Here is a 23,014-nt window from a genome sequence, read left to right as displayed (position 1 = left end):
TTTCCCCTAGATTTTCATAGGGTGTATTTTAATTTCCATCCAATTCAGCACATTTTTAATTTCTTCCTCTTTGAACCACTAATTGTTTAAAGTGTGTTTGGGTTCCGAATGTTTGGAAAATTTCATTATCTTTCTGTTATTGATTTCTTCTAGTTTTAAATTTCATTAGTTTTTAAAACTAGCATGCAAACTACCGAGTTTCATTAGAATATTTTGCACCTGCCCTTTGTTCTTGTTAACCCTCTTCTTCCACTGCCTCCTCCAGATGGTTCACGTCTTCCTCCCACCGGCTCACTTCCTACTTTCCTTTTACATGTGTTCTTCTAACCTCTCCCTCCCCAATAAAATATCTTTTCCATTTTATTGTCTCCTTTCTTGTTTCGTGACCTATATGCTTAGTTTGATTTGACTGCAATTGTAAAACACACTGTGTGCATGTGTGCGTACGTGTTTAATTCTTCAAAATTTGTTGAAAAGGATGTATTCCACTTTGGGGCAAAGTGTTTTATACACATAAATTAGATATTGATGGTTAGTGATGTTTGGTTTTTTTTTGTTCTTTTGGATCTTTGCTAATATTATGACTCGTTTTATGAGCTGGTAAGAGAGATGCTGAAGTCTCCACGTAGGGAACTTTCTCCTGCCATATAAGCAGTTTCTGTTTTGTGTGTTTTGAAACTCTGTTATTTGGTGCATTGACTAGATATTATATAACCTCCCCTTCTATCTATGATAATTTTCTTTACTCTGAAGTCTATTTATCTGATGATGTATTTTGATTAATGTTGCACGGAACATATCTTTTCATCTTTTTATTCTTAGGCTGTGTATGTAAGTTTTTGAAATGAATTCCTTATAGACAACACATAGTTGGTCATTCATGGCTCTTAAATTCCTCCATCAAGCACTCTTTTAATTGGTATACATAGGTCACTGAATATATCCTGCAATTATTGTTATATTAGGGCTTAAATCTGACATTTCCATTTTATTATTATTTGCTTTTTGAAATAGAGTCTTGGTTTATAAGCCAGATTGCAATGGAATTCATAATTCTCTTGCTTCAATGCTAGGATGAAAGAAAGGTGTGTGACACCACTCCGGGCTTGTAGTTTCCTTTTTATTTCATCATGTGTGGTTTTGTTTTAGTTTTTTCTTTTTCAGAAAGTCTCATGTATCCAAGGCTCTGAGTAACTGAGACTAGCCTTGTACTTTTGATCCTCCTGCCTCCCTCTCCCACGTGCTGGAATCACAGATGTGTGCCTCCATACTGTTTTCATTTTCTCTGCTCCCCATTTCTGTTTTATGCCTCATCCCCACCCTTTCTCTTTGTTATTTGGATGTTTTAAAAGCTTCTTTTACTTTCCTATATTACGTTACAGTGTTTAAAGTTGTTTTAGCTTGTTCCTTGACAGCTTCATACATGTATATAGCGTGCTCTGATTACTCTCTCCCCACCCTTTTCTATCTCCTTCTTATTATAATCAATCCTTCCTCCTCCATACCAGTCCCTCTTCCAGATTGATGACCTTTGCTTTTTGTTTTGTTACCCATTTTGTTTAATAGGGCTGTCTGCGTGATCATGGGAGTGGAACTATTCACTGGAACCTGATGGGCTCACCAGTCCAGTAGGTACACAACTGAAGGCATCCTCTTCCGCCTGGATTTACCAGGAGCTGTGCAGTGAGGGTTAGGGTTTTGAGTGCTTCTTCCATCCATTCCTGACACTTGATGGATCCATTTTTCTGTGTAGACTCAGTACAGGCATTCACAGCTGCTGGGAGTTCGTGATTGCAATGGCTGTGTCTTACACAAAAAGATATCGTTTAACACCCATTTTCTATGTTTTCTGGCTCTCACATTTTTCCTATCTCCACGTCTGCAGTGTTCTCTGTGCCTTACTAGGGATGGTATAAATATCTTGTTTTTACCTGAACACTCATCTGTCAATTAGTGTAAGTACCTTATTCAGCCATGAGACTCTGTTAACTGATGTTCACTTGAAAGAGAGGCTGAGAGTAGCATTTGTCTGTGAGTCTGAACAAATGTTTACAAGGCAGTGTGATGTTATGCCAATTTAGCTAAACAACAGTATCCCCCTCCTCCAGGAACTGTTTCCTCCAACATCCTCTCTCTCTCTCTCTCTCTCTCTCTCTCTCTCTCTCTCTCTCTCTCTCTCTCTCTCTCTCTCTCTCTCTCTCTCCCACTAAGTCCACTTAGTGCTGCCCACATACATATGGTAAATGGGCAACCTGTAAGTTGCAACACCACCAAGGAAAATGATTCTTTGTCTCCCAGCAGCCATAAGCTACCAATAGCACATCAACTAGGGGCAGAGCCTCATATGTCCCTACCCCAGTCACACTGAACCGCTGACTGCCTTCATCTTATGTGGGTCTTATGCAGGTAACCACAGTGGCTATAAGTTCGTAAGTGCAATAAACATGTCATACTCCGAAGAGAGCATCTCACAGCACTATTCCACATCTTCCACATCTTGCATTCTGTCTGCCCTCTCTCCAGTGGTATTCACTAAGCATTAAGGATTGGGGGTTTGGTATAGATGTCCCACTTAAAGCTCCACATTCACAGTTACTTTTTTCCTAGTACTTTGACCAGTTATGGCTTTTTCTGTTAACTGCTGCTCACTATAAAATGAAGCTTCTCTGACCAAGGTTACGAGCAGTCCCGGTCTTTGGGCACAAACAAATATTTAGAAGGCAGTTTGACAATATGAACATTTAACAAAATAATGATAGTAGGTGTCCCCTCCTGAGCTTATGGCCACCTAAGCCGTGGACTTTTGACCAGGTATACAGTACAAGGCAAATTCCCCTCTCTGGAACAGACCTCAAATCCAATCAGAAAATGGTCAGCTATCCCTGTATGCCCTGCCACTATTACACAATAAGTGCATCTTGCTTGGGAGGTTGGTATTAAAGCGTTCAGGATTCGGTGCTAGGTAAGACCACTGATCTATTTTTTGGGGGGACTTGAATAGCACATTCTGGCATATGAAAGCTAGCTAGCAGAGAAGTTTCCTAGTCATTTTGAGATAGATTTCTTTATGTCCTTCAATCAAAGTATGCACTGTCTTCAGCAGTTGTTACGATGGGCAGCCAAGAAGAATGTTTTGGGTACCACTGGTGTCTTCTTGAACAGTAACTCTTAGGAAGGTACCCCATGCTCATTACTGAAATTTTAGTTTAGTAACCTGTGTCTTCTGGGAATAGCGTTGTCCACCCCTGTAGGATACTGTTGTTCAAACTCTTTATTTTTCTTACTAAATCCAGAGTGTTAATCAGAAAGCCAAACCCTCAAACTCCTTTTTCAGAAAAAATCTATTTTGTAATTAGCTAATCAATGATGGTGGATTGTCATAAGGTTTCTTAGATTTATCAAATAATTCCCTGTCCCCTCTTCTCCCCTATCCCTAAATCTCATTAGTTCTTAAACCTTTAATCTTCTGTATCCCAAAATCTTCTTACATATCACGTGAATTCTACTATGCCTGTTACATTTTTAAAGATGTATTTATTATGTATACAGTGTGCTGCCTGCAGGTACACCTGCATGCCAGAAGAGGGCACAAGATCTCATTATAGATAGTTGTGAGCCACAATGTGGTTACTGGGAATTGAACTCAGGTTCTCTGGAAGAACAGAGGACCTGTGCTCTTAGCCTCTGAGCCATCTCTCCAGCCCCCTATTATATTTTTATTTGGGATGCATGACCTTTCCATACACCCTTTATTTTGGTTAGCCCTCCTACTGCCCCTTGTTTTCCCCATGTTCCCTGCAGCTTGCCTGCTTGAATCTTTCGACTCAAAGTATTCCCTCCCTCTATTGGATTTTACCTGTATTTTCTTTTCCCCACTGCATTAATGTATTCCTTCCTATTGGCATCTTTTTATTTTTCTTTTTTCTTCAAGATAGGATTTCTCTGTATTGTTTTGGAGACTGTCCTGGAACTCGCTCTGTAGACCAGGCTGGCCTCAAACTCACAGAGATCCACCTGCCTCTGCCTCCTGAGTGCTGGGATTAAAGGTGTGCACCACCACTGCCCGGCCCTATTGGCAGCTTTCTAATTTTCTGGGTTCAACTTGTATTTCAAGTTTAAAACGCAGAATGATCCAGAACCCCGATCCACATATGAGATCTCGGTGACCTCACTCAGTATAATTGTTCCAGTGCTATCCATCTCTCTGAAAATTTCATACTTTCACTTTTTATCTCTAAATCATGTCCCACTGTGTACACTGAATTTTTCCTGTCCATTTATCAGTTTCTGGATATCCAAATAAATTCAGTTTCCTAGCTTGTGAATAGAGCAGAAGTGAACATGGGTGTGCAGATAACTCTGTAGTAGGATACAGAGTCCTTTGAGTATATACCCAGAGCTCAGTAAATGTCCTACATTGTACAGGACAGTCTTCCTTAACAAAATATAATCAGACCAAAATGTCAACAGTGTCAAGTTAAGAAATCCTACTCTAGTTGTAATGATGAAAAGAAGGGTTTTGTGTCTTAAACTCTTTTCTATTTCAGAGTAAGATTCATATAACGAAAAAGTAAGTCATATTAAATGATATTTGCTTCCTTAGTTATCTTTGGGTATGCGATTTAAGGACAGGCTCTGAAATTATGCCAGGATCTGAGATAAATGATCAGGATTTTTAAAAATATGGGCATAAATCAAGGAGAAATTTAATTAGAGCTAGTGAAGAAGTTTCAGCAATACAGCCATTTACAAAATAAATAATATAAAAATCAATAGCTTCACTATGTTTAGGCAATAGATTTTTGGAAATACAGCCAAGAAAAGGTCCATTAACATTTCAACCAAAATTATGAAATACCCAGGAATACGTTTTTGAAAATATGCATGAGTTAGATGGAGAAAACAACAAAGTTTTACTGAGACATAAAGGAGATACACCAAATAATGAACAGGACCACTGAATGAGCAGACTCAGTAATGTCAAGACGATATTCACCTTCAAATTAATCTGTCCATCTAATGGTGAAGCCATAGTGGTTCTTTGGGAAGAAGGAAAGGAACAAAGCACTTGGAAAGATTCTAAAATTCAAATGGAGGAAGAAATGCATGATGCTTGCCACCCCTGTTGTGTTAGGCAAGTAATGATGGAGTGGTTTTGGGAAAACATATCAAAATGCATAAATTGATGCTCTTCCTGTAAGTTTAAAATATTATGTAATGTAAAAATAGATAATTCTATGGTTATAATAATTGAGAATCTATTGTGTAACAGTCACAGGAAGAAAAAAATCAGTGAAATATTTTAAGGCACAAAAGCAAGCCTGTGTGCATGATGGTGGCATTTCAAATCCATAGGGTGAAAGGGTAAAATAATGAATAAATGAATTGTAATAGCTGGCTAACTGTTGTTTGCTTAAAATATTAATCATAAGAAATATCATGTGAATTAGAGGTAGAAAATAGAGTGCATAAATATTTTAAAGGCATAGGTGAATATGAAACTATATGAGTAATGTTTCCCACACTGGCTACAAGAACATGTACTTATGTCTAATTCTTAAATAATATAGGCAAATGATTTTGAAATAAAACTATAAATACAACAAATAGATGTACTACACCCCTGTGCACTGGACTACTCTCCGTTTTCCATACCCATCTAGCCACTATCGTTGTGTTCTTAGCCTTCCACCTTTAAAAATTATAATTATTATACTGTGGGGGGTGGCACACATATCATGGCTTTCACAGAGAGTTCAGAGGACAACTTTTCTTGAGTAAGTTGTCTCCTGTCTTTAAGTAGGTTCCAGGGACAGAACTCAAATTGTCAGTTTCGCATCATCTTGTGGCACTGAGCCATCCCAGAGAATCCAACCTTCCGTCTTTTATAGAGGTAGATAATATATTCTATATACTAGTGTGTACCCTGCTTTTTCAACTTGTAGATTTTATACTACACTTGTTTAAGACCTTTTTAACCTTAGTTCATTTCACATCATTGAGAGATTCTTTAGAATCTTTTTAATATCGGTGTAGTAGTCCATGTTCTGGATATACTGTAATTTATATATCTACTCCCTTGGTAATTGTTATATTAATTTCCTCTTTTTTACTGATACAAAAAAGTATCAAAATAATGTAGTGGATATCATTTTTATCACATTTATATATCTATGTGTGTATGTGTGTGTGTGCCGTGGAACATATGTGAAAATAAGAGGACAACAGGAGTCCATTCAGTCCTTCTGCGAAGCACTCACCCCACCATGTGGATCCTGGGTATGAAACTGAGGTGATTGGGCTTGGTGGCAAGCATCTTTACCTGCTTGACCATCTCTCTATCCCTGGATATGATTTTATGTGTCATTTTACACGTACACAAGAACATCTTACATATTTATTGTGGTGAAATGTACATTAAAAACTTTACCACTTTACATATATACTTAGTCACCTCTAGATATATAGTTCTGTGACATAAAGTGCACTCTATGCATAAATTTCCAGAAGAATATTTCTGTCTCAAATTATGGATGCATTTGTAATATTTAAAACATGCACTACCCATTTTCCCACAGGATCCATACCACTTTACACTCTCATTAGGAATCCATGAGGCTGCCTGATTTTTTGATGTCCTTAATAAGCTGTGTTAGTAGTTTTTGAGTTCTTGTCATCTGTTTTTGTGAAATTGCTTTCAACATAGTTACAATTTGCAGGTTTTTTTCTTAAAAGTAGGTTGAATACTTTTTCTTATGTTTAAGGGGGAAAGCCCTTTAAAATATAATATTGAGACCTAGACTAGACCATAAAGGGAAAAATGATGGAAAGATGATCACTTATAGAATAATAACAAATTAAAAGCCATTGACAAACTGGGGTAGGAGAGTATTTACAACATATGACAGAATAAATAGCCTTGCTATTTCATGTTATTAAAAATCACTCATTAGATTTGAGGATGTTGCTTTCTCTTTCCAGTTCATTGAATGTTTTTTTATCATGAAAGGGCATTGCATTTTTGTCAAATGCAGTTTTTTTCTTCTCCTGAGATGATAATGTATTTTTTAATAACAGTATAATTGACATATAATTCACATCTTGCAATTCACTCTTTGAAATTGTACAATTCAGTGGTTTTTAATATAGCCATAGAGTATACAACCACCACCAGAATGTAACTTGAGAACATTTTCATTACCCCTAAAAGAAACCTTGTACCGTTAGCAGTCACCCTTCATTACCTCCCACCCCGCCCCTGCAGCCCTTGGCAACCACTAATACACTTTCTGTCTATTCTGGACATTTCATATAATTGACACCATGCAATACATTGCCTTTGTGCCTATTTCTTTCATTTAGCTTACTAGTTCCAAAATTTGTTCATGCTATAGCATAGATCAGTGCTTAATTCTTCCTTATTAACTCTGGTAGACTACAGGACTGAGGGCCTAACTTCTTGTTAGCATAAAGCTGTCACCTTTTAATTGCTTACCACCAAATCTTCCTTCAACTGGAACTACTCATGTTCTGTTTTACATAAAGTCATTTCTTTGTGGGTGAGTTTGGGAGCTCTCTGTTCTTAGGACCAGCTGTTAGCTCTGGAGCAAAATCTTTCTTTGATCCAGGACTTTGGGTGCTGGGCAGTGGAAACAGCCACTGATCTTGATGGCCTCTTCCCATAGGGAACTTAGACTGTAAATGAGCTTTAGGCAATGCAATCAGAGTGGTGTGATTGGATCCCTGCTATTCTCAGCCCTCTAAAATGGAGTTTCTATCCTATGAATGGGAACTGGCTAAAAGAAACAAGACCTAGAAAGTTTGGCTGTATTTACCAGCAGTGTTGCCCTTCACATCCATATTGGAGGTGATGAGAATGCTGGCTGCCTGTCTCCCTTGATTGAGCGCCAGAGCCAGAGAGCACCTAGTCTTCTAAGCCACTCTTATCTGGAGCTTTACTTGTACACAGGCAAGCAAGGGGGTGGGAGGAAAACAGTGAGTTATGGCTTGTATGCCACATGTAAACCATCATTGTTAGATCACTGACTTTTAACAGATGTTCCCGAAGAACTGTTCTTCATTTGCTGTATACCCTTAGGATAATTTCCAGCAGTTTACAATTTTTAAAAACCACTTTCACCAGTTTCGAATAGTTTCACAGCAGTTCTTATGCTGCCCTTCCAGGGAGGAGATGCTTCTCATCTGTTTACTGTTTCAGTGATGTTGCTAGAAGGCTATTAGCAGGCAGTACTGATGAACATTTTTAAAATATAGCTTCTGCTATTTTCTTAACCAAAGACATTTTATTTGTAGTTGCTTACTTTTCCATGCTTTGCTCTTATTTCCACGATTGTAAATGAATCTTGTTTTGGTGCTTTACTTCTGGGGAGTTATTTTTTGTCATGATAATTTGCTTCTTACTTTGATTTTTAGGTTGGCTCCAGCATCTACTACTGTAGTCGCCACTGACAACTCAAGTACCATGTTTCCTGCAATGTCAAATGTTCCTGCCTGCCTGGTTTCCCAGGAACTCTCATGTAAGTTTTATTCATTTTAAGGAACTAGTTATTTCCCATGAGCCTACTTAACTCAGTTTGCAAGTGGAAGCTGTGGATTTCTTACATCTTATAAATAATCACTATGTTTGAATCCATCTAGGACTTGATAACAGTAGTAGCTTTGCATAAAGCTTATTACCATGATTTTAACTGTGAGGATTTTTTAAAATTATTATGGTTAATGTCTTAGTTACCTTTCTATTGCTGTGGGAAGACACTATGGCAAAGGCAGCTTATAGAAAAAGTAATCCATTGGGGTTTGTTTAGGGTTTCAGAAAGTTAGAGTCCATGACCACCTTGGCAGGGAACATGACAGCAGGCAGGCATGGCCCTGGAGCAGTATCTGAGAGCTCACATCTAATCCACAACCACAAATTAGAGAGAGAGAGAGAGATAACTGAGAATGGCATGGACTTTTGAAACCTCAAAGTCCTCCCCCAGTGACACACCTATTCCAACAAAGTCACACCTCCCAATTCTTCTCAAACTATTTCACCAACTAGAGACCAACTATTCAATCATAGAAACCTATGGAGGTTAATCTCATTCGAACTACCTCAGTAAATATGGTTTAAAGTAATACAGTTTAGCATCTACTTCATTAACACTCTGGTGTTTTGAGATAACTATTACAAATAGGAAAGGAAGTTTGCCAAGTATACCTGAATGGAAGAAATCCTTATTGTCTTTATGACAAATACAAAAAGGATAATAACTGTTGACTTACTATAGTATATTATTATGTACATGTCCAGCTTATGATCTTTATATTTTATCTACTAATATCTGAAATTCATTACTTCTTTTGGTACTAGTTGAAATATTATTGCTACTCAAATATTCCAGAGCTAGTTTATGCCTTGTGGTGGTTTGAAAGAAAATGGCCCCCAAAGGGAGTGGCACTACTAGGAGGTGTGACCTTGTTGGAGTAGATGTGTCTTGTTGGAGGAAGTATGTCACTTTAGAGGTGGGCTTTGAGGTCTCACATATGCTCAAGATACTTCCCAGTGCCTCAGACCACTTCCTGTTATCTGTGGGGTCAAGATGTAGGAATCGTAGTTCCTTTTCTAGCACCATGTGTGCTTGCATGTCACCACGTCCCATCATATTGATAATGGACTAAACCTCTGAAAATATAAGCCACCCCAATTAAAAGGTTTTTTCCTTTATAAGAGTTGTCGTGGTCATGGTATTGATAATGGACTAAACCTATGAAAACATAAGCCACCCCAATTAAAAGTTTTTTTCCTTTATAAGAGTTGTCGTGGTCATGGTGTCTCTTCACAGCAATAGAAACCCTAACTAAGACATACCTTTAAAATGGTATGGAAGGTAAGTAAAAAATACTGTACAAAAATTAATCATAGTATTTTAATAAGACTCAAGATTCCTTTACATTTAGGCTGCCAGGTATTACTTCTGTAAGATATCATTCAGCATCTTTTGGAATAGTTTGCTTTTTCTAGTTAGTCACGTTTTTGAGAATGCTGATTTTTGAGTTTTTACTATAAAAATCATACATGCATATATGTACATATGCATGCAGCTATATACACACATAGCATTTCCTCTAGGACAAAGATTTCGTTTATCCTTTCAGGCTTAATCTCACATATATAAAACATATGAAATTATCTGTTTTTAGTAAGAATGGGACAATATTATCTGTTCTATTTTGCTTTCTATACTGCTGTGATAAAACACTGACCAAAAGCAACTTGAGGAAGGAAAGGATTTGTTTGTAGGAGCTCAAGGCAGGAACCTGGAAGCAGGAACTGAAGCAGAAACGTGAAGGAATGACGCTTGCTTGATTGCTCTCAGGCTCGTGTTCAGCTACATTATCATGCAACCCAGGTCTACTTGCCCAGAAATGGTGCTTCCCACAGTGGGGTAGGCCCTCCTTCATTAATTACCAGTAATAAAACTTATCACACAGACATAGACCTGCAGGCTACTCTGATGAAAACAGTTTCTCAGTTGAGGTTCCCTCTTCTGGCTTGCTTCAAGTTGATGAAAACTGCCCAGCACATTGTTGCATTCCTTATCCTGGACTATATCTTTTCTCTTAATTAGATCTCTGTATATCTGTCCAGGTAATAAATTCAAGATACTTTATTAGATGATCTCCTCTGGATAAGGTAGACTATTTCAAGGATTCATTTTAAATTTTCTTGAATATACAGCTACCGTGTTAAAATGAATTTTAAAAATAGGCTTTTTGATAGTGCAATCAATTGCCATTATTCCTAGGGAAAGCTCTCCTTTTGGATGAGGTATTTATTTTCAAGTGATGAAAATAATGCTATGTAGCTATACAGAACACCAACTGGGGTCCAGCCTGTAAGCTCCCCAGTGTTGTTATTGATACTAAACCCAAACACTTTGTTACTGAGCATAGTCCTCCTGTGTGCTGCTCATTGCATTCCCGCATGAGCTAACACATCCGAGGTAGTATTGCCATAAGGTTCGTTATGCCAAAAGGCACGCGGAATTTTACAAGAATCTCATGCAGACTTTTCATGCCACTGGTACCTCCGGGAAGTAGTACTCAAGAAGTGTTCATGTGACAGCCTTGGGTGCCTACATCAAGTATTGCATGCATGCCATTCCGTTATTCTCCCTTTATCTCCATTTTTCTTTAAAATTTCTTAGTGGTTTCTTCCTCTGTTTTTCTGACTTTGTGTTTTGTCTTATTCCCAATTTTGACTTGCTCATGGCAGCGCCTTTATTCTACTTGAGTTCATCTGTCAATCTTTTTAGTTCCCTCTGCTTACAGTCTGATTTTTCTACATTTTGGAGTTATTTCCCAATTTCTTATGTTTAATCTGGTTCCACATTTCCACATTTATTTCTATAGAAATCAAACACAGCTTCATTCTTCCATGTCCCCCAATTTTTGAGAATGAGATTCTGATCTATCCTAACTCTAGCTAGAACTTTTTTGTGTCACTCCCCAGAAGCTAGTGGCATATGGGGCACCTTCCTCCCACACACTCATTACTGGCTATATGTACTGTGAACCAGGAGCAACAGACAGTTACCTGGAATAAAGCATGGGTGCCTATGCCTGTTCCCTCAGCAGGAATGAAGTAGGCCAGACTCCTGAGACTAGTCAGTGCACTTAGCAGGCACCATGATTTCTGTGGTTATATAGTACAGTCATTCACCTGAACATATTGCTAATTGGGAAAGCCAGGCTAACACAATCCATTGTGTACAAATAATATTTTTATTACAAATTTCAAGTTAAACAAGACTCATTTAATTGCCAAGAATATTTGAAACGGCAAAGAACCAAAAAGAAGAAAATGTGATAGCCATAGTTTTCTTGCATTGTTCTTTATATGCTTGGTAAACAGTGAGGATCAATAGTGCTATTAAAGATGTGAAAATTATGAGTAGAAGTCAGCAACAAACATAGGAAACATGGGACTTAAGCTATGAAGTCTGTTCAGTCTTAATGTGTAAGAGGGCAAGGCATTCTAGAAGGGATACAACAGAAAAGTTGTAAAAGAGGTCTGGGATGTAAATAAAACTTTGAGAGGCTTTTGCTAACCAGCCTGGCAAAGATATATGGCTAGTGTTAGCTAAGATGTAGAGAAACAGGCACTTTTCTCTATTGACAAGAACATAGTTTTGTCTTGTTTATTCAAAATCACTTCGGTAGGACACTTTCACAAGATTCATTAAGATTTAGAACATACACTTGATTCAGTATGATGATGTAGCAATTTAATTTGTAGGAATGAGTTTCTCAAATACAGTTATGTTTTTATACAAAATATTTACAGAGATTGTGTGTGTATTGCAAAATTGTGGGGTTTTTTTCCTTTGAAAGTTAAATAGAACTTACAAGTGAGGCCATCTGGGTCTGTAGTTTTCAATATTTATGGGAAAAGTTTTTAAGAATTGATTAAATTCCCTTAATGGTTATAGAGCTGGTTGAGTTATATTTTATATTTTAATGACTCTCTCCAGCAGTTTTAATTTTCAGCATGAAGGTTAATTTAGATGCCTGTTATGCTGTATATCACTTCCTATTACAACAGTGTTGGGTTCAAATCTATGGCTTTGACTCCCCATATTTAAAAAAATCTTGAATGACTGAGGCTTAGCTAACACAAGTTTCTCATTTCTTACTAATACTGTAAATTCTTACCAACACTGCCTATTTTATTTTCTAGCCACAACCTCAACGACTACTACTACCACCGTTACCACCAATACTACTACCACAATGACAAGTGGTTTCAACCTGTATTTCAAACCACCAGCATCACCTTGGACTAGTGACACTGGCTTAATCAGTGTGGCTTCCCTACCAGTTACCATGACTGTAAAGTAAGCTTGTTTATTTGAAGTTTTGTGTTTTATTTTTATCACTTTATAGGCATTATTGCATGTATAGCTTTAGACTAGTATTTTATAAAGCAGTTGAGGGACCAGGGGAGGGTTTTTTATATGTAGCTCAGGAAGAACAGTCAACAGATTTCTGAAATACTGTTATACAGTCATTACTAGTATTATTATTAACTATAATTTATTGTGTAATTCTATTTAACAAGATGGCAGTTCTTTAACAACCTCACGCCATTTAACAACTCAGAAGTATCCTATGAGATAGATTCTATTTGGGGTCCTGTTTTACAGAAGACTGGAGCACATAGAGATTAGGTAGTTCTTTAATGATTACAATGTGTGTGCCATGACAAACATTCAAACAAACTCAAGAACTTATGTAAACTTGCATATTACATGAAACATCCTGCATGTCCTTTGTACTGTTCCTGCAATGACAGAGTTTTGCATTACTATAGTTTAGAACTAAGCTAGAATATTGACATTGATGCAATCAAGATACAGAACAGGGAGCTGGCGAGAAGGCTCAGTGGCTAACAGCACTTGCTGCTATTCCACAGGACTAGTGTTTGGACCTCAGCTCAGAATTGCCTAGAACTCCAGCTCTAGGGGCTCTAGTGCTCTCTGTCCACATGCACAGGCACTCACACACACACATTAAAAGATAAAATTAAATATTAAAAATAATAAATAAAAATCAGACAAAATGGTTCTGTCACCACAAAGATTTCTCTTGGTGCCCTTTTATGAACACATCTCTCCTTCTTTCCTTAAGTCTGGGTAGGAATTAATCTGTTCTTCATTTGCATATTCACAATATTTTAAGAATGCTATACAGATGGAGACATATGTGTCCTCTAAGAATTGGCCTTCTGTTTTCATTCAGCACAATTCATTAAGTTCCACCCTATAGCTTGAGCCCTCTGTCTGTCTGTCTGTCTGTCTGTCTGTCTGTCTGTCTGAATTTCTGAGTAGTATTCCATGCTACTTGGTATAATGTAGTTTGTTTAACCTTAGAAGTATTGCTAAGTATCTAGGTTGTTTCTAGGTTTAGGACTATTGTTATGATTATTTACGTGCACGCGTTTTTGGGAACCTAAGTCTTACATATCTGATAAATGCCCAGGAATGTATGTGCTTGTCAGTGTGATGTTTGTATATTAATTATTTTAGGTGCCAAACACTTTTCCAGTGTGGTTATGCCATTCTGTGTACCTACCAGTAGTGTATGAGTTACCCAAACTGTCCATAATTACTTGCTTGGTTGTGGCAATATGACACTTTTTTACCACCCTTCTTAAAGATGTGAAGTGACCTTATTGTGGTATGAATTTTAATGCCTAATGATGTTGCGCATCTTTACATTTTTCTTTGTTCTCTGAGAATTTATACAATGTGTTTTGATCATATTCGTCCTCTCCTGCATCTCCTCCCAGACCCAACCTGATCCTACTCACCCAACTTTGTGTTTTCTTCTCTTTTTTTTACACCCATCAAGTCTGATAATATATTATTGGACTTCCTCCCCAGCTACTCTCTTGAAGAAAACTTATTGTCCCTCTCCTAGCAGCTAGACTAAGGGTGGGGCTTCATTCCTGCCTTGCCTCTCCAGGTTATGATTTGGACTGGCTTGGGCTTGTGCGAGTCTCGTGCATGCTCTCACAACAGCTGGAAGTCCATGTGAACAGCTGCCCTGCTGTGCCATTATCATCATCTACTAGCCTGGCTCTTACACTTTTCAACTTGGTTGACTAAGATATAATGATATGTATTTTATTTATTTTTGTATTTTTATATATGTTTTGTATTTATATACGCTGACTTTGTTTTTGCTTTTAAGTTTTGATATCAGAATAACAGTTAATGAAATCACTACCAACTTCACAACTTATAAAATGCTCTGGGAGGCTTTCTTATTCCTGTTTTCTAAAAGAAATTGTAGAGTTGGTACTGATTCATTAACTACTTTTTAATGAAAACTTCTGTGCCCAGATACATCTCTTACAGAATCCTTTAAATTAAACATAAACTTTTTTAATGGATCCAGAACCAGTCAGACTGTCTCAGTTTATCTTTAATGAGCTTCAACAGTGTGTGGTTTTAAAGGAACAGGTCCAGTTTTTCCTGAGTTGTCAAATTCATGAGCATAAAGTTGTTTGTGGCCCTCCCTTACTGTCCTTTCCATATTGGAGATATAGTCTTGTTTCATTTCTGATGTTGGTGGCCTGTGTCTTCCTTGTATGAATCTTATTGATATTTCTCTAAGGAATCATCTTTTGTTTCATTGATTACTTCCCTGTTTTCAGGTTCATTGTCATCCACTGTTGTTTCTTTTCTCCTGATGATATTGGGTTCATTTTCCTTTGCTAGTCTCTTAACGGATGATCTTAGGCTACTGATTTGAGGCATTTCTTCTCATGCCATCCTTTAGTGCAACTGTTTTTCCTGTGGCCCACATCTTTCACTATGCTCTGATTTCATTTTAAGTCATGGATTATTCGAAAGCATGTTGTTTACTTTCCAAGTGTGCAGAGATTTTCTTCTTTTGGTATTAGTTATAGTCGGTGAGCATACTCCATATGATTTCAGCTATTTTATGTTTGTTAAGATTTTTTTCTTATGCGGAAGGAAATGGTCCATCTTGCAGAATGTTCTACGGTAACCTAAATATTCTGTTTTCTTGTATTGCTTGTAATGTTCTATGTATGTCTGTTAGATTCTGTTATTGTATTTTCAGATTTGGGGGTTTTGCCATATTCTAGTCTAGTGATTCCTTCAGTTGTGGAGAATAGCTTTTTGAAGTTCTCAACCAAATCATTTTGAATTTGTCTTATTTTCTCTCTTGAGCTTTATCGGTTTCTCTTTTGAGAAAATTCTAGTGCCCGTTGTAGTTATTTTTATTAACTTTCTGATTACCACCCAAAGAAATGGGCATCACTATAACACTTCTATACATGATTATCATCATTTGCTTTTATTTGCATGCCTGCTGCTCCCCCCTGTTTCCCACACCTACTTCCTGTTTATAGTCCCTTCCTTCCCCCTACATAGTTCCCCCTTCTCTTCTCATTATCTATAATGTATCTTTTTCTCATATATTTTGAGGTTTTATTGTTTGGTCAAATATACGTTTGAATTAGCAGTTCTCTTTGTAACTTGATTTCTTTATTATTATGTAATTCCCCTTAACTTTGAATATGGTAATTTTCATTGTTTTGTAGTCTACCCTATATGATAGGAACATCTTTTTTTTCCAAAAATAAATGAACAAACAAAAAAAATCCCTAGTTCTACACTATTAATTCTATTACCTTTCTACCCATATTCTTGGGGTGATTTCTTGTAGGCCTTTATATTGTTGGATGTTTATTCACCACATTGTCAAACACAGTTATAGTCAAAGAAACTATTGACTAATTGTCTCTGTTGTTTGATTATTTGATTTTTAATTTTGGTTTGTGTCCTGTTTCTCCTTGTTTTTAATCTTCCCATGATTGCTGGAAATTTCCAGGGAGTTTCATCTTGTTTTAATGTATTGTGTTTTTTAATACTTTGTTTCATATAATTTTTTACTAGTTGCTGTAGATATTAAGGTATACATGTATAACTTAAGACAGTTTATTAATATTGACATTTTACCACTTTGGATCAAGTGGAGAAACCAAACCCATTACTTAATTTTTCCACCTTGATCTTGTAAGTATTGTTGTCACAAGTATTTCTTCTATGTACATTGAACATAACACCCCAGAAGGTTGTGTTTTTCATTCCAGCCATCAAATACAACCTAAGAAACACACGGAAAAGGAATAACACTTTGCCCTTCTTTTCAGCCATTTTGATGTGACATTACAAGACTTTCCATTGCCTTTCTTTGTAGTTAGTCGACAAGAGTAGACTTGTTAGTAATGCCTTACCTTATTTCTTCACTTGGATATAGAATCTTTATTTCCTCTTCATTTCTGAAGATGTGAAAGTCATGAACATTTTTTTCTCCTTTCAGTATTTTGAAAACATGTGACGTCTCCCTAACCTCACAGTTTCAGATGAGAAGTCAGCTATCATTCAGTTGCTCTTCCCTTTTAAGTACATTTTTTCTCTCTGCTTTTTACTTCCACAATTTTAAAAATTATCTTTACCTTCCAGAAGTCAAACTGGATTTTTGTGAGTTACTCTATGTCTATTTGTTTAACTTCTTGAATCTTCAACTTTATGTCTTTTGCCAAATTCTCGAAGTTTGCAACCTTTTCTTCCCAATAATTTTTCAGGCCCACTCTCTTCTCTTTTTCTGGAAGTTCTCTTGCATACATTGTTATCTCATTTGTTATTGTCCTTCTATGTCTTCAAGGCTGTTTTCATTCGTCTCTGTCTTCCCTTTGTGGTACTGTAAATTTTAATCACCTGCCATTAAGGTTACTGATTGTTTTCTGTACGCTGCACTCTAGTGTCAAACTCTTCAAGTAGGTCCATTTCAGAAATTTTATTTTTTGGTTGTGTATTTTCCACTTGTTTTTTATAGTCTCCATTTCTTTGCTGATTTTTTAAATTTCTTTCAAGAGGATTAAAAATTGCCCTCTTCAGACATTTTTAGTGACTGCTTTAAAATTCCTTTTAGGCAGTTCAGTTCCCAGCATCTGATACCTCTTAATGTTGTTATCCATGTTGCTAGTCTGTTCTTTTTCAAGTGGTGATTTTCCTAGTTCTTGATACAGATCATTTTTATTGTGTTATGGATGTTTGTCTATTATGTTAGAAGTGTTTGGGTACTATTTATATCTCCTTTCTTTTCATTAGATAGTTCCTTTGTTGAGATATAGTGCACGAAGGGTGAGTGTGTTTTTATGTTTAGCTTTCCACTGGACCTTGCGCCCAGCATCCCAGCAAAAATGGAGCACTGAGTCATACTGCCTCAATGTACCTAGACAGTATGGAGGTTCAACTCTCTCAGTTCTGCTGACTCATTCCCTGTGAAAGTGGGACACTGCATCACACCACTTCACTACCTTTTGTAGGATTGCAAGTCCAGCTTGCACATGGGCCTTGGAGCACCGGATGAAGAGGCAAATGATGAACTAATTCAGTACTTTAGTTGATACAGGGGGAGGCTGACAGAGGACACAGGATGTCAACTACTCTACCTCATCTCACCTTGTGTGGTCTCACTGATGCTCTTTTTCCATGGAGGCTTGGCTCTGTGCTGGGCCTTTCTGACACAAGACTTGTGGAAGAAAAAAGATAGTCCTTTGATTGGCCGCCTTCAGTTTTGGTTTTGCAAGTCAGTGTAGAGGTTAAACTCCCCTCCAAGTCTTGTTGACTCCCAGAATGAAGGGAATGGGAGCTGTTACCAGTCCAAATTTGTCTTAGAGTGTTCAGTCTTTAGAGGTTAGAATATCTACTGGGTCTTTTTGCTTCCTGCCTTACTCAAACTCATTAAGCCTTGTTGCTTTTGACTGAGGATTTTGCTTCACCCTGCCATATATGTCACCATTAGTACCCCAGTAGGAAGCTAGAATGCTGCCTACTTCTGCCAGGAAAGTATTACCTGCTACCTCCACACTGAGCTCCACTGATACTACTCCTGCTAGAGTCAGTGTGGCCTAGGTGCCCTGATCACAGAATTGGAGATCAAGTGGATGCTCAGCTTTTTTAATGCAATTGGCAGGGCAGTTTGTGTTCTTCACGGTTCATTTGTGACTAGTACTCAGAAGCGCACTTGGACTAAGATGATTCTTGGAGCTTTCAGCATGCTGTACTGACATAACAGGAAGAGGAGAAGTAGACGGCGATTTAGTAGACATCTTAAGAAGTATTTATTTACTCTATTCCCTTAGGAAAATTTTTAAAGCATTTACCTGGGTGTTTTAAAGTCATATTTAGCTGATATTATTTTTATTGGAAAGCAGATACAATAATCTCCCCACGGGCTTTTTCTCCTAGTCTTCCTGTACTGTTTGTTTTAAAATATGATTGTACTTTAAAAACATACGATCTAGTATATCTTTTTATATTTTAGCTCAATAGTGACTCCTGTGATGACATATGATCGCCTGGATAGTGTGGTGGACAAGTGGAACTTTCAACTTCAAGAGCAAGAAAAACGCTTTCTTTATCAGGCCAACCCACTTAATGTTTGGAACCATACACTGATTGAGAGTGGTGATGAGGTAGGAAGATATTCTCATTAGCCTTCCTGTATTGTACAAGTATTTTTGGAATAACACAAGTGAATAGACTTTGGTTTTGTGATTAGTTTTCTGTTGCAATATTGATGAGTAGCTTAAAAACATTTTCCTAAACTAATATGCTCCCTGAGTTAGGAAGTGTTTGCTATTTCAAGGGTCTGAGAAAATGGGTATTTTAAAATTATTGAGAAAATTTGAATATTAACATCATTTTGTTCCTATTTCTCTTTAAAGTTTACTCTTTTACACAACGAAATGGAAAAGGTGAAACTGGATCAAAGCAGGTAGAACCTTAGACTTTTTTGCTTGAAAGATTCGAGATATTATTGTTCCTGTTTTTTCCCCTTGCTGTTTATTGACATTTAATTTGTTACCCAAAATTGTTTTCATCAGTCTTTCTGTTAACATGTTTTATTCAGGTTGGAGCGAGAATTGGATTTTATTCTGTCACAGCAGAAGGAACTGGAACGTCTGTTGACTCCTTTGGAGGAGTTTGTGAAGGAACAGAATCTGCCGTTTAATCTGCTCTATGTAGATAAAGAGTATGAGAGAATGTAAGTAACTGAATAGAGATTGAAGAATTGGGCAGAAGGAGGGAGAAATTGAATAATAAAGCAGATAATAAATATTAGTAGAAAAGGGCAAGTTCTAGTTGGTATTTATCAGCTTGTTTGACTGCTCCATGTTTATCTTTATCAGAGGCTTAGAAATGAAGGAGTCATTCTAGCGGCTTGTATTATAACATTTTGTTCACTATTATTAATCTCAAGCTCATGTTTGTCTACTGTAACATTTTTATATTTGTCAAGTGTATTCTTAAATTAGAAATACAAAGCTTATATGTGATATAGTACTGTGGAATATTTCTGGTTTCCTCATATTGACACATGTAAACCTAATATCTATACAGTTGTTTTAGTCATACATTATTTGATATTTCAAAGACAGACTGACTGTTCATTTGAGAATGAACTATGGTTTTCAAAATTGGAATGATTTTGTCAGCGTTTTGGGCTAGGTGTGTTTTATTTGTGTACTGTTCATTCTTTACCTTGTGTCTGTTCATTGTCAATGTACCCATGGTAACCCTAGAACTGAGATTTGACAATCAGGCCAGTTATACAGCATTAAGAGATGTGTGAACATACTATACTATCTAAATCGAGACTAACTGGGACTCATTTTGTCAGTGGTTTGTTAGCTTTTATGTTTTGGATTTTTTTCTTCATTTTTAAGACAGGTTCTTATGGTTTTCCCAGGCTTCTTGTCAAACTCCTGGGTTAAAGTTATTCTGTCACTCTAGCATTCTGAGTAGAAGGAATTACAGGCACCCATCACACTGCCCAGCTGAGCTTTTGCAAGTCCTTTGTCACTGAACTTGTTTTTGTTTTGTTTTGGTTTTTGGTTTTTCAAGACAGGATTCCTCTGTATTGTTTGGAGGCTGTCCTGGGACTCCCTTGGTAAACCAGGCTGGCCTCGAACTCTCAGAGATCTGCCTGCCTCTGCCTCCCGAGTGCTGGGATTAAAGGCGTGCGCCACCAACGCCCAGCTCTGAACTTGTTTTTTAAGGCTTGAAAGTTAATTTTTTGTAGGTCTTTAAATGTGAATAAGTACAGCTAATATGTACTGACCTCCATCTTGTTTCTAGTCTTATATTCCAACCTTTGTTTTCCTCCTCTTTCCTTTGTTATTTTTCTCTTCTTTCTTAGCTCTATTCTTTGCCATTGTTTCTGTGAAACACACACACACACACACAAGCACACACACTTTTTTCGGTTTGTTTGTTAGTTTGTTTGAGACAGGGTCTGACTATGTATTCTTAACTGGCTTAGAACTCTCTATGTAAAAGAAGCTGATCTAGGACTCCCTCTGTAGACCAGTCTGTCTTTGAACTCATAGAGATCCACCTGCCTCTGCCTCTGGAGTGCTGGGGTTATAGGTGTGCACCACCATGCCTGACATATTCTATATATTTTTATCAATTTTTGGAGAAGGTCTCATCTAGGACAAACTCTGTAACAGCTAAGGCTAGCCTGAAATGCTTGCATGTGCTGTGATTACAGGAATTTGCACCATGTTCAACTTTATTCTGTCTTTTTTGTTTTGTTTTTAAAATACTTGCATTTTATAATATACTAACTATGGATGGGAGTGCTTATAAACATTAATTCCTTTCCAGTTACTCTCTTATTGTCAGATATACATTACAATAACATTTTCACTCAAATTTTCAACAGTTTAGGCAAAAAATTACTTTTAAGTGATTTGGCATAGAAAGCAATAAATGGTTACCAAGCAATCTGATTGAGTCTTTTAGTTTTATAGATAGTAAGTCTGAAAAATCTTCTGGCCACTTTTAATTCTTGTAAACATATTGATAGACTGGACTAAATCAATCAATCAATTTTTCTTCATCCCTACCGGCTCCCCACTCTCTGCCACATAATCAGTTTGGATTTTTGAGAATTCATATCACTAATCAGTTTGTAGTAAACTCAGATTTATCTAACTTTTGTTGTTATAAAGCTCATTTCCTAAAATATCCTTAAGTATGCAATAGTATGTCATATAAGGTTTTACTATGAAATTTTATGTATTCTCTATAATTAAAGCAATCTCAACATTTATTGAATTTTGCTAAACACTAGTCTTCTATCTAGCTAAATGCCCTTTGCATACATTTGGTTTTTCCAAAATGGTTCCTTTGCTGTAGCACTCATCAGAGGCTAAATGTAGTCTTAGGTTATGATGGTAATAAGTTCGCAAACATAGAATCCATGAAACAGTGTCATTGGTCGTAACTGGGAACCAATGTGAATATAGGGGAATTAAGACAAATTTAATTTGTAATTACATCTTTTTGTATCAGTAATGGTAGATGTGAGGAAATGCTTCTTGTTAATCTTTCTTTCACTTGTCTTTGCAGCTACAAATTAGCAGAAAACATAGATGCTGAGCTGAAAAGAATGTCTCAAGATCTCAATGACATTATTGTTCATCTGAATACACTTGGAAGTCCTGATGACACTTCTATACCTGTATGTTCCCTGCTGTTTTATGTAGAATGCCACAATTTCATATGAAATCGGCCCTCTGGAAGTCTTTTAATTTGTCACATTCTCCAGTCCTCCAGAGTGCTCCTTGTCTGCCCACTAGAGATATGAGGTTCTTAGGCATGATTAGAAGGACAGTAAATATTTAGTAAATATTTACAGATGGGAGTTTGTGGTTATTCACAGGAGGATAAAATAAATGACTTTCCATTTGTACAGGGTTTAGTCTTTACATGTTTAATTATATCCTGGTACTTTTTTTCACTTACTCATTAATTTTTCATAACATATAATTTATTTACTCATAAATATGAGCAGATAAATCTAGGTCTATTAGACATATTTAAGCACTCTTCAATTTATATATTTAAAATGTAGTGACTTGACTATTAAGACTTAACATTTTCCATAGAATTCTTTCTCAAATATTGTCAGTATGTTTCTAACTGCCTCACAGAATACTACTTAGCTTAGAAGGCAAATACATTATATTATGGGAATGTATGGTTGAGAATCTGTTAGAATTGAGATTCTGTGAATTAATTTGATAGTGAGAAAGAAGCAGGGTTCCTTAGTCATTTTCCTATACTCTAATTATAAAGAGCGTATTTCCTGTACCTTTTTCTATTATCTCAGTGGCATAGATGAAGACCTCTTTTCCCCACTCTCGCTGAATGGCACGAGTGCTAAGAGGAATCTCCCATTGTGGGAGCTTCTATTGTGCCTTCTATCATTAATTATAAGTAGCAATGAGGCTAGGATCCCGGTAGATGAGAATGAATAACATATACACAAGTGGTGATTATTCTCTAGCAAGTTCTTTGTCCAATTAGATGCAGACTGTCCTTTCTGTACATACATA

The 23,014-nt window shown here is 36.8% G+C and overlaps 1 protein-coding gene across 3 annotated transcripts in view; it reads left to right on the top strand.

Moving 5' to 3' along the window:
- The window catches only part of Nup62cl (nucleoporin 62 C-terminal like), a 65,014-nt gene that overhangs the window by 16,727 nt on the left and 25,273 nt on the right, over positions 1 to 23,014 (top strand). For all 3 annotated transcript variants that reach the window (XM_040744456.1, XM_021231018.2, XM_040744457.1), the window contains 6 exons: positions 8,434 to 8,537; positions 12,743 to 12,899; positions 18,931 to 19,081; positions 19,334 to 19,383; positions 19,519 to 19,653; positions 22,026 to 22,137. In XM_040744456.1, the coding sequence (XP_040600390.1) occupies positions 8,434 to 8,537; positions 12,743 to 12,899; positions 18,931 to 19,081; positions 19,334 to 19,383; positions 19,519 to 19,653; positions 22,026 to 22,137 (709 nt within the window). The remainder of the gene's footprint in view (positions 1 to 8,433; positions 8,538 to 12,742; positions 12,900 to 18,930; positions 19,082 to 19,333; positions 19,384 to 19,518; positions 19,654 to 22,025; positions 22,138 to 23,014) is intronic.

This window comes from Mesocricetus auratus, unplaced genomic scaffold (genome assembly GCF_017639785.1).
Source record: "Mesocricetus auratus isolate SY011 unplaced genomic scaffold, BCM_Maur_2.0 Super-Scaffold_100003, whole genome shotgun sequence".
Taxonomy (NCBI): Eukaryota; Metazoa; Chordata; class Mammalia; order Rodentia; family Cricetidae; genus Mesocricetus; species Mesocricetus auratus.
The sequence above is the reverse complement of the archived record's forward strand: the minus strand, read 5'-3'. Positions and strand labels throughout refer to the sequence as shown.